The 14,320-nt window shown below is 40.4% G+C and overlaps 1 protein-coding gene across 1 annotated transcript; it reads right to left on the minus strand.

The window, feature by feature from the left end:
* Window positions 1–732: 732 nt before the first annotated feature.
* On the minus strand, window positions 733–4,925 carry LOC141392377 (lamin-C-like). Its single transcript, XM_073965327.1, has 2 exons — window positions 3,957–4,925; window positions 733–819 (listed from the first exon to the last, which is right to left on the minus strand). The coding sequence occupies exons 1-2, from the start codon at window positions 4,923–4,925 to the stop codon at window positions 733–735; spliced, it is 1,056 nt and encodes a 351-aa protein (XP_073821428.1).
* Window positions 4,926–14,320: the final 9,395 nt, after the last annotated feature.

Raw genomic sequence — 14,320 nt, forward strand, 5'->3', positions numbered from 1 at the left:
CAAAACCCGGCACATCGGGAAATCGAAATTAAACCACGTTTAATCTGAAATTCGGTAAGATTCGTATAATATTTAATTAGGATTTAGAGTGATAGTGTGATTTCTTTTGTAGAACCCTACCACATATATCTCAAATATTCCTTTACGGGATTACAAATTTACCCCTAATTGAGGTCGTCCTTTTTGTCATTCTGCATTTGGAAATCTATTCTCATCAATGATAAGGGGAACCGTCCTGCTGGATTTCCCCTTAATAAAGAAAACGTCAGGCGAACAATACTTTGATTATCCACTGTAGAGGAACCTATTCAAACAAGCCGCAGTGTGAAGACAAACCCACTGGAAATTGCAATAGCACGTGGACTTCCATCTCCTCTTTTACTGTCAACCAATCAGAGTGAAGAAGGTTATTTTTAGAATTGTCACTGCATCTTTCTCCTTATACCTTCCAGTCGGCCTTCGAAACACCGAAGCTAAGCGATACCATTCAATTTTAAGCACAGAACAAGAAAGAACTACGGTAGCCCAGTTGGTAAGGCGGCCGGTGCCACACCAATGCATCGACTGCCAAGGCAGCCCGGTTCAACTCCTATCTCCATCGACACCCGCAATTTATATGAACGTGATTTTTGAAAGTACGCAATTAAAATAATTTGCAACAAAACTCCTGACCAAACGAGAATATATCTCTATCCATTCACCATAATAATTATTCGGCAATACACCAATCAATTAATGATGCCACACCAAGATGATATCATTCTCAACTAATACACAAACTAAATCAGCAAAATCTAACTCCGTAGGCAATTTGTGTTGCTGAGTGTATCCAAGAGATAAGTAAAGAAAAAAACGTATCAACATTTGTTACCCCAGAATTATTGAACTAAACATATCAAATTTTGTAATATCCCCTAAAATATGCAAAAATTTCAATAATAAATAACCTTCTCTACACCATCTCTAGCAAGCATCCTGGGAAATCCTCATTGAGAAATCCTTTCCTCATATCGGAAAAAAAAAAATTAAGCAAAAACGACATCCTTCCTAGCTAACAACAAAATTAACTACCGAAAAACATCCACTCGGAAAGATGCTGATCCTGAGGCCTCGGCGACATCATCCCCACCATCTAGAGTAAAAAGCAAGGATAACGCTAAAGGAACTGCAAAAGTTGGGTTGTGTGGTAAGAGTAACGAAATGTAGTCTTTGAGAAAATTTATTATTTGAAAATTTTGCATATTCGAGTTAAACTATAGTTGTATAAAAAAAGTCCTGTATAGTCTGTCCGTTTATAACTCTTTCCATTCCTAGATAGCATAAGGCATCGTTACTACAATCATACGATCGTTTTAAACCCCCCCCCCCCCCCCTCTATTTAAATGCGTTTACATGCATTCTGAATATATATACCTAAATTGAATTTCAAATTGCAAACAACTCCAATTGCTAATTAATATATAATAAGTTTCATTCTGAAAAGAAAACAATAATATAACTCTTTCATATGTCATATAACACCGATTGAAATCTAGTTATAATAAATATGATTTTATTCATTATGAATTATTAATCTGAATAATTTTTCTTACGTGGTGACTTAACTCCAAAGTAGGTATGGGAATTCGGGGTCTTAGTTAACATTAAGCCACTAAGACCATGGCTGGGATTAGGGTTCAGAGGCCGGACTCGGAACATCTTGGAGTCCAACTTGTGATGATGATAAATCTCTTATTAGTCCATAGTCCATATCTTTTCTTTATGGTTAATCATCGAGTGTATACTTAAATGATTATCTCAGATACCTTTTCAGCAATAGTTTTCAATCCGCATTTTAGGGAGTCTGGAATAAATTTTATTTATGTACAGATGGAAGGTCCAGTCGATCAAAGTAGACCCGAACCCCCCACCCGGCTGAAGCTAGGGATTCAATGGCTCCCTTCTCTATCTTTGCTCGCTGTATATACTGTATTCTCCCCTACATCTCGTCTTCCATCAGAGTTCGTAAAGTGTTGCGAAATAAGTTGTATAAAGCAACCAGTCAGCAGGAAACTCGCTCGAGCTATTCTATGGCATGCTTGCGTACGTTACAGACCCGATGCTTTTTTATCTTTCATGGTTTTTATTGTTGCTCTTAATTCTTCCTCTGTAATATGTCTTATCGTTAAACCGCTTTGATATTCTGTATTTTGTAATTGTGTTCGGCTTTCGTCCGTAAATAGAGGTTTTATATATTTTTCCCAAAGTTTTTTCTTTTCAGAGACTTCGTAATGTGCTATATTGTTTTCATCAAAGAGAAATGTGGAAGATCTTCTGGAATATATCCCGGATGCCTCTTTCAATTTTTTATGGAGATTGAAATCGTCGTGGAGAATTTGTAATCTTTCAATTTCCTGGCATTGTTTTCTTATTTGTGCATTTTTGCAGCCCGTGTTGCGATTTTAATTTCCTGATTGATTTCCCAGTATTTTTCGTAGTTTATGTTTTTGTATTTGCTTCTTTCTTTGCGTAGAGCTCGTATTTCATCTGTCACCCATGATTTTTCTCTATTAGACGTTGTGGTGCCTAACATATTATTAGTTATGTTGTTGATGGATTCTTTAACATCATCCCATATATTTTCGCTATCTTCAGCGATGTTATTCAGTTCGGCATTTAATCGGGTTTTTACCGAATGTCTCGTCAATTCATCATCAAGTCTATCAAAATTTAACTTCTTCTGCGTTTTTTTCTTGCGTGTTACTGCCAGTTTTATGCGTATTTTGCAAACTAGAAGAATGTGATCCGAGGGAACGTCAGCGCCGGGATATGTGGAACATTTGTTCACACATAAGCATATCTTTTATTTATTAAAATGTAATCTATTTGGTTTCTGACAATATTCTCACTGTTACCTTGTGGCGACTTCCATGTATACAAACGCCTCGGATGGAGGCAAAACAACGTATTAGTAACTTTGTATTTATACTCTTGGCAGAATTGAATTAATCTCTCGCCTCTTTCATTTCGTTTACCTAAACCAAATTTTCCTGTTAGGTTAGGTTAGGTTGATAAGAGGGGTGATACTAGATCACCACATGCCCATGTGGACATACACTTAAGCCATAAGTAGGCCTGTTGTGCGCTCTAATTTTGGGTTATGGAAGGATTATCCTTTTTTTTTTTGACTTAGTCTAGGATCTCTGTCCTATTTACATAGTCTCTGATCTTTTTGAACTCGATTGTCCTAATTTGGTCGAGTCCTGGTATAATGTCATTCCCTAGTAACTGGGTTCTCAGATTTGTGAAGGCTTGACAATGGCAGAGGTAATGTTCCAACGTTTCGTCGTCCTCTGATGAGGCGACTCCTAGCCTCATCACTACAATGCAGCCCAAGAAAACCTACGGAAAAACCCAAGAACGAAAACACGCGGGTGATGTATATTCTTCGATGGTTCGAAAGAAACTCAAATTTTATTTACTATTCTACAAAATATTTACAACTCTTAAAACTAACACACACAGACAATACATTTAGTAATGTACGCTGTGTACATAAATACATCATGCACACCACGCATACACTGCGTTGCGGGTGATAAGAAACATACACTATTTTATTACCGACCCTTTCTATTTATGGCCGACATCTGTTATGTGTAAAGATAGCACATTGGTGCGTTGACTAAAATCTACCTGACACCATTAAAAACAATTCTATAAAATTGTCCATACTCCCCGCCGTGAAAAGATCCTAATCTTTTAACAATTGTATGTATTAGTATCTTATCTTTTACAAACTAAATTTTTTAGTAATATTGCAATTACATTTAATTTTGTAACTGCTGAAGGCATTACTTATATTCTAAAACTAATTATATGAATGCAACAATTATTATAACTTAATTCTAGGTGATGGCACCCAACACCTTCAGCAACCAGCTCGGACGGGGACTTCTTTTCCATTGCTTAATTACGTGGTAAATCCATTTTCTTCGTAGAGGATAACCTGAAACATTGCTAGCGTCAGCTCTGGTTGTGCGATAACCGGTAACTTCTTCATTGGCATTAAACATCGATGCCTTTTTGCTAGCGCCACCTTGTATTTCTTGTGACTTCATAACCATGTGGATCGGAGGTTCATATGTTGCACTAACTCTCAATTTGTTGATATCACCCTCAATGGTGCCTGAGCGATGGAAATTGACGTCATTCTCTTTGTCATTGGCATTAGGTTTAAATTGGAAACCACCGATATGTACTTCTTTAGTACCTTTCTTCAGTACCATTTCTTCAAGATCACTTTGGGAAATTTCGATGTGATCTTTCTCCCTGCTGGGTTGACTCATATCTTCTTCGTTCCACAGTAATTTGTCGTACATAGCACTTTCTTCTTGTAGTTGTTGTTGTGCCATTCCATTTCGTAGACGTCGCAATTCATCTTCCAGATTTACTACCTCAGCAGCATGGCATGTCCGTTCCTGTTGGATCAATTCCTCCAAATCACGATTACGGGTATTCAATGCAGCATTTGTAGCTTCCAACTCATTAATGCGACTATTCAAGCTATGATTGGCTTCTGCTTGAAGACTATTAATCTCTTGTTGGTACATCATTTCAAGTTTGCGCATTTGTTCTTCGTGTTGTTCACGCAACTGTTGTAACACTGCACTGATTTCAGCTTGGTGGCGAGAATGTATTTCATCAATTTCTCGCAAATGACTTTGCTCCTTAAACGTGAGTTCTTCGCGTAGTCTCTGAATGCGGTTTTGCAAATCCGTACGGATCATAGATTCAGCGTTTAAATATTTACGAGCTTCGTCCAATTGTTGTCGTAGACACTCCGATTCTTTCTGCACTTCACAAAGATTTTCCACAGCCTTTTCCTTTTCAGCATAAGCAGCATTGTATTTGACGGTAACGTCAGTGACCTGTGACTCATACATGCGAGCCTTTTCTTCAGCAAGTCGGCAGTCCTTGATTTGTTGATCCAATTTGGACTTAAATTGCTCATTTTCTTCTCGTAATCGATTTGTTTCACTTTTTAATTTTCGCGAAACATCCACGCACGCGTTTTCATTCTCAGTTTTCGAGCTCCTAACAACTTCCTGTGTAGGCCCTAAACTACCTGAGAACTGTGCCTCATAATTTATGTTCACCTTTTTTGGTGCTACTCTTGAAATGTTCCCACTTCTTACTATTTGGTAACAAATTTGCAGATAATGGTAATGACTTGTGTAGTCACCCTCTATCCCTACTACCTCCAAATATCGCACGTAATGTGACAATAATGACTGATAACTCTTTTCGAAGTCTTTTGTTCTTGAGAAAAGAGCTTTTCTAATCTCCCCCCAAAAATCAAAAGAAGCATCTACTAAATTAATTGTTTCCCTAATATTTGGCGGTCCTGTTTGGAGCAGTCCGGATTTCTTTCCACACTGTTCCGATGAACTTATGCTGTTCACCTCAGCTATAAAGTCTACATTATGTAGACGTGGCACTTCTATAGGCACAAACAAACCCATAGCTTCCATGTTTTCCTCTATGCTTTTAACGGCATATTGCACTCCCACAGCGAATATGCAATGATCGTATGGTACTTTTTCCATACGTCGGAGCTCCCTTTCGTTACCTAAAAAGTCCGTTCTTGCTTCCGCGAAAGAACTAACTATTTTGGAACACTTTTCCCTAATTTCCTTGGCTACACTTGTTTGAGCAATTTTGTATATTTGTAAATCAATGGACACTATATACTCGCCCAACATCCTTTGATGTTGGATGAATTCTTCGAAATTCATTTTCGCGAGCTATATTTTTTGTCACTTTATTCTTTTTTTTTATTTGTTATTAAAATTGACCTAACATACTCTTTGCTTCGAGTATGCGTCTTTTAATAACCTAACACAGTAACTTTTTTCTACAGCACTGCACTACACGTATAAACTACACAACGTTCTCCTTTGGAACTGCGAGCCTACCACGTCACTTAAATAGCGGATCTATTACGTGTTTTTACTTAACATATAACAATCACTTTGGGGTCACCAAATGATGAGGCGACTCCTAGCCTCATCACTACAATGCAGCCCAAGAAAACCTACGGAAAAACCCAAGAACGAAAACACGCGGGTGATGTATATTCTTCGATGGTTCGAAAGAAACTCAAATTTTATTTACTATTCTACAAAATATTTACAACTCTTAAAACTAACACACACAGACAATACATTTAGTAATGTACGCTGTGTACATAAATACATCATGCACACCACGCATACACTGCGTTGCGGGTGATAAGAAACATACACTATTTTATTACCGACCCTTTCTATTTATGGCCGACATCTGTTATGTGTAAAGATAGCACATTGGTGCGTTGACTAAAATCTACCTGACACCATTAAAAACAATTCTATAAAATTGTCCATCCTCTCCGCATGCTCTGCATTCACTGTTTTCTGCACAACCTATTTTGTGCAGGTGCGCTTTTAGACCTAGGTGACCTGTAAGGATTCCTGTCAGTCTACTAATATCTTTTTTACTTAGTAAAAGTAATTCTTTTGTTTTGTCCTCGTCTGGGTTTCCCCATAGGATTTTTGTGTTTTTTCCCTTCTCTCCACTACTCCAGAGGGATACATGTGCATTTTTTGCCCATGTCTTTAGTTCTAGTCGCGTAGCTTTAAACGGCTTAGCGTTTTCTAGACTTACCGTTGGTTGCTCCTTGGCTTGTTTTGCCAAGGAGTTTGCTATTTCATTACCCCTAATCCCGGTATGCCCTGGTACCCATATAATGTTTACCTTACCGTGTTGGGAGTAATTATTTATAGATTTAATACATTCCAAGACAGTTCTAGATTTCACTGTCTTGGTTGATATAGCTCTAATGGCTGCTTTGCTATCCGTAAGGATATTTACAGTGGTAGGCCTTGTGTGTGTATCAAACCAAAGCAGACACTCTGTTATCGCCCGGAGTTCCGCCTGCAGGATCGTGTTATGATCCGGCAGACGGAGGGAGATTTCCGTTTCCGGTTCCATTATATAAAGACCCAGTCCGGTTCTCCCCCCTAGCACAGCCCCATCCGTAAACCCACAGCTTCCAGCGGGAATCTGTGCTAGAGCTCCCTCGATCCACATGTCTCTGTCAGGTATTGACACTTCACACAAGGCTACTTCACTAGTTTCAGGTATACGGTCCGATACTACCTGATTTATAGATTCACCCGTTGTGACCTTTAATATGTTTTGGTGGTATGTTTGGTGGCTCTTTTCGATCCACTCGCTCATCGACTTTAGCCTTACAGCTGCGATGGCTGCCTCATACCTTACCTGAATCTCTATTGGGTGTACAAACAAAATTGTTTCTAGAGCCCTAGTCGGTGTGGTCCTCATTGCTCCGCTAATGCTTAGGCAGCATGTTCTTTGGACCTTTTGCAATATTTCCACATTGCATTTTTTGTCCATGGCTGTCCACCATACCACAGACGCGTAGGTTAGAATTGGTCTAATTACGCTTCTGTATAGCCAGTGTATCATCTTAGGATTGAACCCCCATTTTGAGCCTATCGCCCTTCTGCAGGTTGACCAACATATTTGGGCCTTGTTGGCCCTTTCTTGTATATGGTCTTTCCATTTAAGTTTCCTATCCAGAATTACTCCTAGATATTTAACTGTACAAGAGATATTTATTGTCTTATCTAGAAAAACTGGTTCCTCGTAGTGCCCCATTTTCGTTTTCTTAGTGAATAGACATAATTCTGTTTTTTCTGGGTTGACGTTCAGACCTCTCGGCCTGGCCCAGTTAAAAGCAATTTTTAGAGCCGTTTCTGCTCTACGACAGAGTTGATTCGGATTCTTTCCCCTCAGAAGTATTATAACGTCGTCTGCGTAGCAGACTGGGTCAAATCCTTCTTCGGTTAGGGTCCTCAAGAGACTGTTTATGGTGGTAACCCACAACAGAGGTGAAAGTATCCCTCCCTGTGGCGTTCCTTGTCCAACTTTGTCTCTTATTTTCACGTCGTATAGCCCGCAGCTTATCCATCTATTCCTTAGCATGTGGTTTATCCAGTTCCTTAAGGCCCTGTCTACCTGAAACTCGTCTAAGGAGTGGATAAGTGTCTCGGTGCTTACGTTATTGAAAGCGCCTTCGATGTCGATGCATACAGCAAGTGTGTACATTTTCATTTCGAAGGTTCTTTCTATGTGGTGTACTACCTCATGCAATGCGGTTTCCACTGATCTGCCTTTAACGTATGCATGTTGTTTGAATTTAAGCATATCGTTGGGGATCTTACTCTTTATCATGGTGTCGACTGTCCGTTCCATTGTTTTGAGTAAGAATGAAGTTAAACTTATCGGTCGATAAGATTTTGGTGTTGCATAACTTGCCTTGCCAGGTTTGGGTATAAAGACTACCCTTGCCTCCTGCCAGGCTATAGGAGTGTATGCAAGTTTTAAGCATGCATTGAAGATCCCGACCAGTTTGGACGCAATAAAGTCCACTTCCCTCTGTAATAAAGCCGGGAAGATCTGGTCTGGTCCAGCTGCTTTATATGGTGAAAAGCTTAATATGGCTTGTTGGACCATTAAGCTGTCGATCTTTGGTGCTTCTTCCGATGAGTTAATACATTCCGTCGATGCCTCAGTGTTAACCATGGTATTCTGCGGGAAGTGCGTTTTCATCAGAAGGCCTAGAGTTTCTTCTGTTGTTTCAATCCTTTTTCCATTTCCATCGACCAATTGCTCGGTCTGTGTATGGGTTTTAGATAGAAACTTTTTAATCTTTGAAACGTCATTTACACTATCCACCTGTTCGCAGAAAAGCTTCCAGGAGTTTCGTTTGGCGTTTCTTGTTATTTTGTTGTATTCCTTTAATTTTGCCTGATAGTTGTCCCAGAATACAGCTGCTTTTTTACGTTTGGCCCTATTATAAAGTCTGCGGACCTCCTTGCCTTTATTCCGAATTTCCCCTGTCATCCAGGGTTTTTCGTAGGCGGATTTCCTCTCTCGAAGGGGACAACTTTCCTCGAAAGACTTTACTAGTGCCTCAGTTAACTTTAGGACATCTCTCTCTATGTCCTCCTTACTTAGGCATTCCTCATCTGGTTGCCCAAGTCTTTCTTTTACTCGTTTTCCGAACTTTGTCCAATTTGTTTTGGATTTGTTTCGGAAGGTTATCGGGTTAGGCGATGGCCTAGCTATTTTAAATCTAATATACTTATGGTCTGAGAAGGAGTGTTCCTCCAGGACCCTCCACTCGTGTACCTCGTTTATTAAATTTTCTGAACATATCGTTATATCTAGTACTTCCTCCCTAATTCTATTAACAAAGGTTGGCGTATTCCCGGTGTTAAGTGTAATTAGGTCGTTAGTATTTAAGTAATCTATAAGGGCTTGTCCCCTTTTGTTAATGTTAGTACTACCCCACGAGATGTGGTGAGAGTTAGCATCGCTACCTACTAGTACTTCGTTACCTGTTTGCTTTATCCTTCTCACCAGTTGCTGCAATTCCGACGAAGGTGGTAATGTCGGGGAGTCGAACGGCAGGTATAATGATGCTAGGTATATGTTACCATTCCCCTGCTTCAATACTGTAACGTCCGACGATGACAACTCTGGAGAAAAAAGAAAGCATAAGTTTTTGTGGCAAATAATGCAGGTCCTCGGTCGGGATCCCGTATTTGCGTAAAAAAGTTGATAATTTATATGGTTAAGTCCAGAAACCTTGTTTTTTATGGTCCAAGGTTCTTGGATTAAACCAATATGTATATTACCTTTAGTTATTTTGTCCATCAGGGCTAGTGTTGCCGTTTCGCTCCGATGGAGGTTGATCTGGATGACCTCAATCATTGGTCCTCCAGAAGGTTGGCTTCTTGGGAGTCGCTAATTTCGTCTGCTCCTCCCTCCTGAAAGCTTTTTGGTAGGTTGACCTCTTGTTATTTGGTTTGGCAATCTCCTCCTCACCAACTCTTGCCTTTCCAACTTTGAAGTAGACCGAGTTCGAGACGAAGAATGCCTTGCCCTTGGTTTTGACGAGCCCGGCTAGCGAGAGATCGTCGATCCCCATCACAAGGAGAGTGCCGTCTTCCTTCTCCTCCCTGTGGAAGACCTCCCACCTTTCCACCTTTAGGGCCTCGTTTTGTACGCCAAAGACCTCGAGCATGCGCTCCGTCTCGAGCTTGCAGCCATACCCCTTGACGTACACCGATGCTTTGGTTAGGTGAGGAATTTCGTCTTTCCTCACCAGTTTTAGTCTGCCACCTTCCCATGGAGTTGCTATACTGCTGACTACCTGCCCTAGAGCTGCAGAGTTTGCGTGTGAGTCCAGGTGGTACAATAGGAGGTCCCCCCTTGGCTCACAGCAGTTTATTTTTATTGAGACTCGTCCTTGCAGGATTTGTTCCAATATTTTATCGTTGATCGATTTCTCGATCTCCGGTAAGTACTCTTTGTGTAGCCTTCCAGATCCTTTACTAGTATCGATTACTGCGTAGCACAGCTCGTCCTTGTAGTATCTCTTGGCTACCTTGGCGTAAGTCGATGGCGGCTCCGTTCCGGTTTCAGCGTCCATCTTCCTCTTCTGGGTGGTAGTAGGCTTCTTTACTGAGTCCTTGGCCACCGCAGAAGATTCCGACGTCGCGCTCACCTTCTTTTTGTCAGAACTCGCCTCTTCAGTATCATTTGAAGGATCCTTTTGGCAGTATCCTTGGCTTTTGTCCTGACGAGGTTTGTTCTGGGCAATTGAAGGTGGGAAGCCCTTTTTCTTCTTACTGGGTTTTGCCACGTTCTGCTCCTCAGGAGACCTTGTCCTCTTCGCCGCTTCCGAAGAAGTGGAGGGACTTTCCGTAGTAACCTTTGAAGCAGCCAGCTGTTTTTCCTTCTTTAGTTTTGCCTGGTTCCTCTTAAATTTCTTCCTTTGGGCCCCAGACCACTGCACTCTTTTCGTCGTGAGCTTTGCGATGCTCTCGCTCACTTCTTCTACCATCTTGTGGACTTCCTCTTTCATGGGATTTTCCACAACGGTGGTGTTTGTTTTGCCGCAGCTATCGGATTCGGAATCAGGGTCGCTACCATCATCAGATAGTTGGGTCAAGTTAATCCTCCCCCTGTGCTGCCCTTTATCCTCCTCCGTTTTTACACTAGGTTTTACACTAGGTTGTGTGCTTGTAGCATTACCTTCGACCACAGATGCCAAGGCACCCACATCTATGGGAGATTGCTCACGATCGCATGATATCGACGGGGTGTGACTCGTAGGCAGATCACTGGTCCCCGCCGGCACTGGGTTTATTAGGCCCTGCACCGTAACTTTTTCTTCTTTTTTTCCTTCCATATTTGTTTTTTGTTTTAGGGGAACACCCCCATAGTCAGTTTTTTGTCCGCGGGAAACTCAAGGTTTCCAGAGGTGGATAATCCCACCTCTCTGCCCCAGACCCACCATGCAATAGGTATTGGACAGAGTGGTACGACCATCCTCCTCCCCCTATCCGCCGGTGGGGACGCGCCCGGTAGGAGAACTAACAAACTCCCGCGGGAAATTTTCCTGTTACATCAGTTGTTTCTTCCTTCCCAACTTTTGCATTAAAATCTCCCTGGATTATTGTAATTTCGTGTTGTTTCGTCATTGTCAGTAATTTTTCCACATCATTATAAAATTGTTCTATTTCCTCATTGCTACCATCACATGTAGGTGCATAAACTTGTATTACATTTATGTTAATCGGTTTTGCGGACAATTTAATCATCATTACTCTATCAGATACTGGGAAGAATCCTGTGACGCTGGGTGCAATATTGTTTTTGACTAGGATAGCAACACCTTTTCTGTGGATTCCGTCAACATTGCCTGAGTGATAAACCTTTGTGTTTTCAGAGAAGAACTCTGAGCTTTCAGTCCACCATGTCTCACTTATACCCAATATATCTATTTGTAGCCGTTTCATCTCGCTTATGGTATTATCAAGTTTTCCAAGCTCATAAAGACTTCGAACATTCCATGTTCCGATGTTAAGTTTTGTTTTACCTCCGGGGATTCTTAGCACCCTCGTTTGGCCGGAGACTGAGGGCCGATTGTTATTTTGTATTTCCATTTTTCATTGTATGATTTTCATGGGATATTACTTTAGTGGTTTCCCGTTGCCTTCTAAAGGGTTTAGAGTTTCCATCTCTGTATTCAGCCGCTCCTCCTGGAATTCAGACGCTGTTTGCTGCCGCCAATCCTTTGGTCAGACGCTGCCGTTTTCCATTTTTTTTTCTTTTGGTTCGCCCCGCATATTTTATTTCTGCGGTACCCGCCATATCTGATGAGCGTTCCCCTATCCACCACCTGGGGAGGCGTCCGATGGGAGAGAAAAAAAAATGAAAAAAAAAAAAATAACTCCGCACGGAACAGTTTACTTAATCTTGTACAAATTTTGCACTGCTTCAAATGGTCTAGCCACTTTTTCCGCTTATGTTCGCCTACTAGCCTGTTGACTTCAAGAGTATGTTCTCTCCTTTGGGTTCGTACGACTAAGCTCATCACGCTCAATTATTAGTCCCGTCGCCTCTGCTGGAAAATTTGGTCTGATTCCACCAGCAGGTACATACCGAACGGCTGCAGGAGATATGATGTCCCGCAAAATTTTCTCAGCTTTCCCAGCATCTGAGGGAATGGACAGCTCTCATAAGTGGCGATTGGTAAATTCTCTAAACCCTTGCCAATCAGCTTTTCCATGGTTCAGAAAAGTATAATTTGGTATTTGGACTACCAATCAAATACTGGACATAGGATATAGTTCACAGGTATTTTTAAGGTTTTTGGTGGCCGAATTAGCTATAATTAGGTTTAAATTAGGTTCCCAGTGTTCAAACAACTTCTCCACCTAAAAATGTGGGTATACACTTTTTCATTTGTAATTCGATTATTCCATTTGTAATTCGAAACAATTCAACACACAACCGCCGGATTTGTAGTCGGACACATACACTCAGTGTCATCGTATTCATAAATTAGTAAGAAGTAATATAAGTAATTATTTTTGTTTACATTACTTTGTAATGGGTTACATAATGACTAACGGATTCGAATTTTTGCTTTTTTTCGCATACACAAAGATCACCACGCTCATTTTATAGTCACATCACCTCTGCTGAAAAATTTATCCGATTTCGGGCATTCGACCACCATATACATAGCGAGCAAAATTCTCTCATCTACATGAGTATTTAAAGGAATGGATACCGTGGACAACCTATGCAAATCAGCTTTTCCACGATTCAAAAAGAGTATAATTGGGTATTTGGGGTCTCCAGTCATCACAAAACTTGTCCAACTAAAATTGAGGACATAGGACATAGGCCCCATATAACAGTAGAGCCCGACTTCCGGTATTTTTAAGGATTTTGGTGGCCGAAATAGTTATATTTAAAAATTGTAGGAATTGAACTTATACAACAATGCCACCCGATTTGAGGTGTTTTATACGCTCTTTAGCAATCAAGGGTATATACACTTTGATACGACCGTGTGATTCATCGAAATAATGGTTTTATTATGTTTGGACTAAATTCGTTTCAGATAATTTGGAGTCGGTTTAGCCATGTCCGTTACTCTATCTGTCTGACTGAAGCGCACGATAAATTTCGAACGGACAAACCGATTTGAAACAATTTTTTGCACTTCATATTATTTTGCCCAAACTAAGTTTAAGTTTGAAGATGAGCCAAATCGGTCCACTCCTTCGGGTACCTCACCCCTCTCGGCACGTTCTGAAAATTTTTCAGCAGGTTATCCTTGCGGCTCCCTTTACAACGATTTTTTGCTATGGCAAGTTCATACCTCTTAAGATAATGGCTTGAAATCTCCAAGAAACCCTGACGGCACTAACTAAAATGACAAATCCGAAAGATAACATTCGCAGGAAGTTTCTGATTGGTCCCAACTTTGCACATCGTATTATTTCATCCAATCATATATCAAGTTGGAATATGGACTATATCGGACTGATATTTTCTTAGTTGTTATTTAAATTTGTCGCCTAAATTTGCTGATATTGGTAATTAGGATTCCCAGCGGTCAAAAAGCTTATCCATCACAAATAGTGGACAATGGTACTTTCGTAACAGAAAGAAAACTAATTATTTCATTTTAGTTCCTAGTATTGCATGGTGGATGGTGTAAAAGTGGAGTTATATTCAGGGTTTTGCTGCAGTTAGTTTTGTGGTCTAAACATTCTTCTTGCCGAGTCTATATGGTGTGTCGAACATAATACGACTCGAACCGTGGAAATGGTTTTCGTGGCCAAATTACCTAAAAATAAGTTGTTTTTATTATTTTTATTGTTTATAGTGTTATTTTAATAAT

This window comes from Musca autumnalis, unplaced genomic scaffold (genome assembly GCF_047663935.1).
Source record: "Musca autumnalis isolate F117 unplaced genomic scaffold, ASM4766393v1 scaffold_2, whole genome shotgun sequence".
Lineage (NCBI taxonomy): Eukaryota > Metazoa > Arthropoda > Insecta > Diptera > Muscidae > Musca > Musca autumnalis.

Bases quoted from the DNA above. Each gene is read 5' to 3' on its own strand.
- LOC141392377 (XM_073965327.1), bottom strand. From the start codon at position 4,925: ATGTATGAGTCACAGGTCACTGACGTTACCGTCAAATACAATGCTGCT. The intron at 820-3,956 runs GTAATTAAGCAA...GGATACACTCAG, and splicing joins GAAGAAAATGGATTTACCAC to CAACACAAATTGCCTACGGA.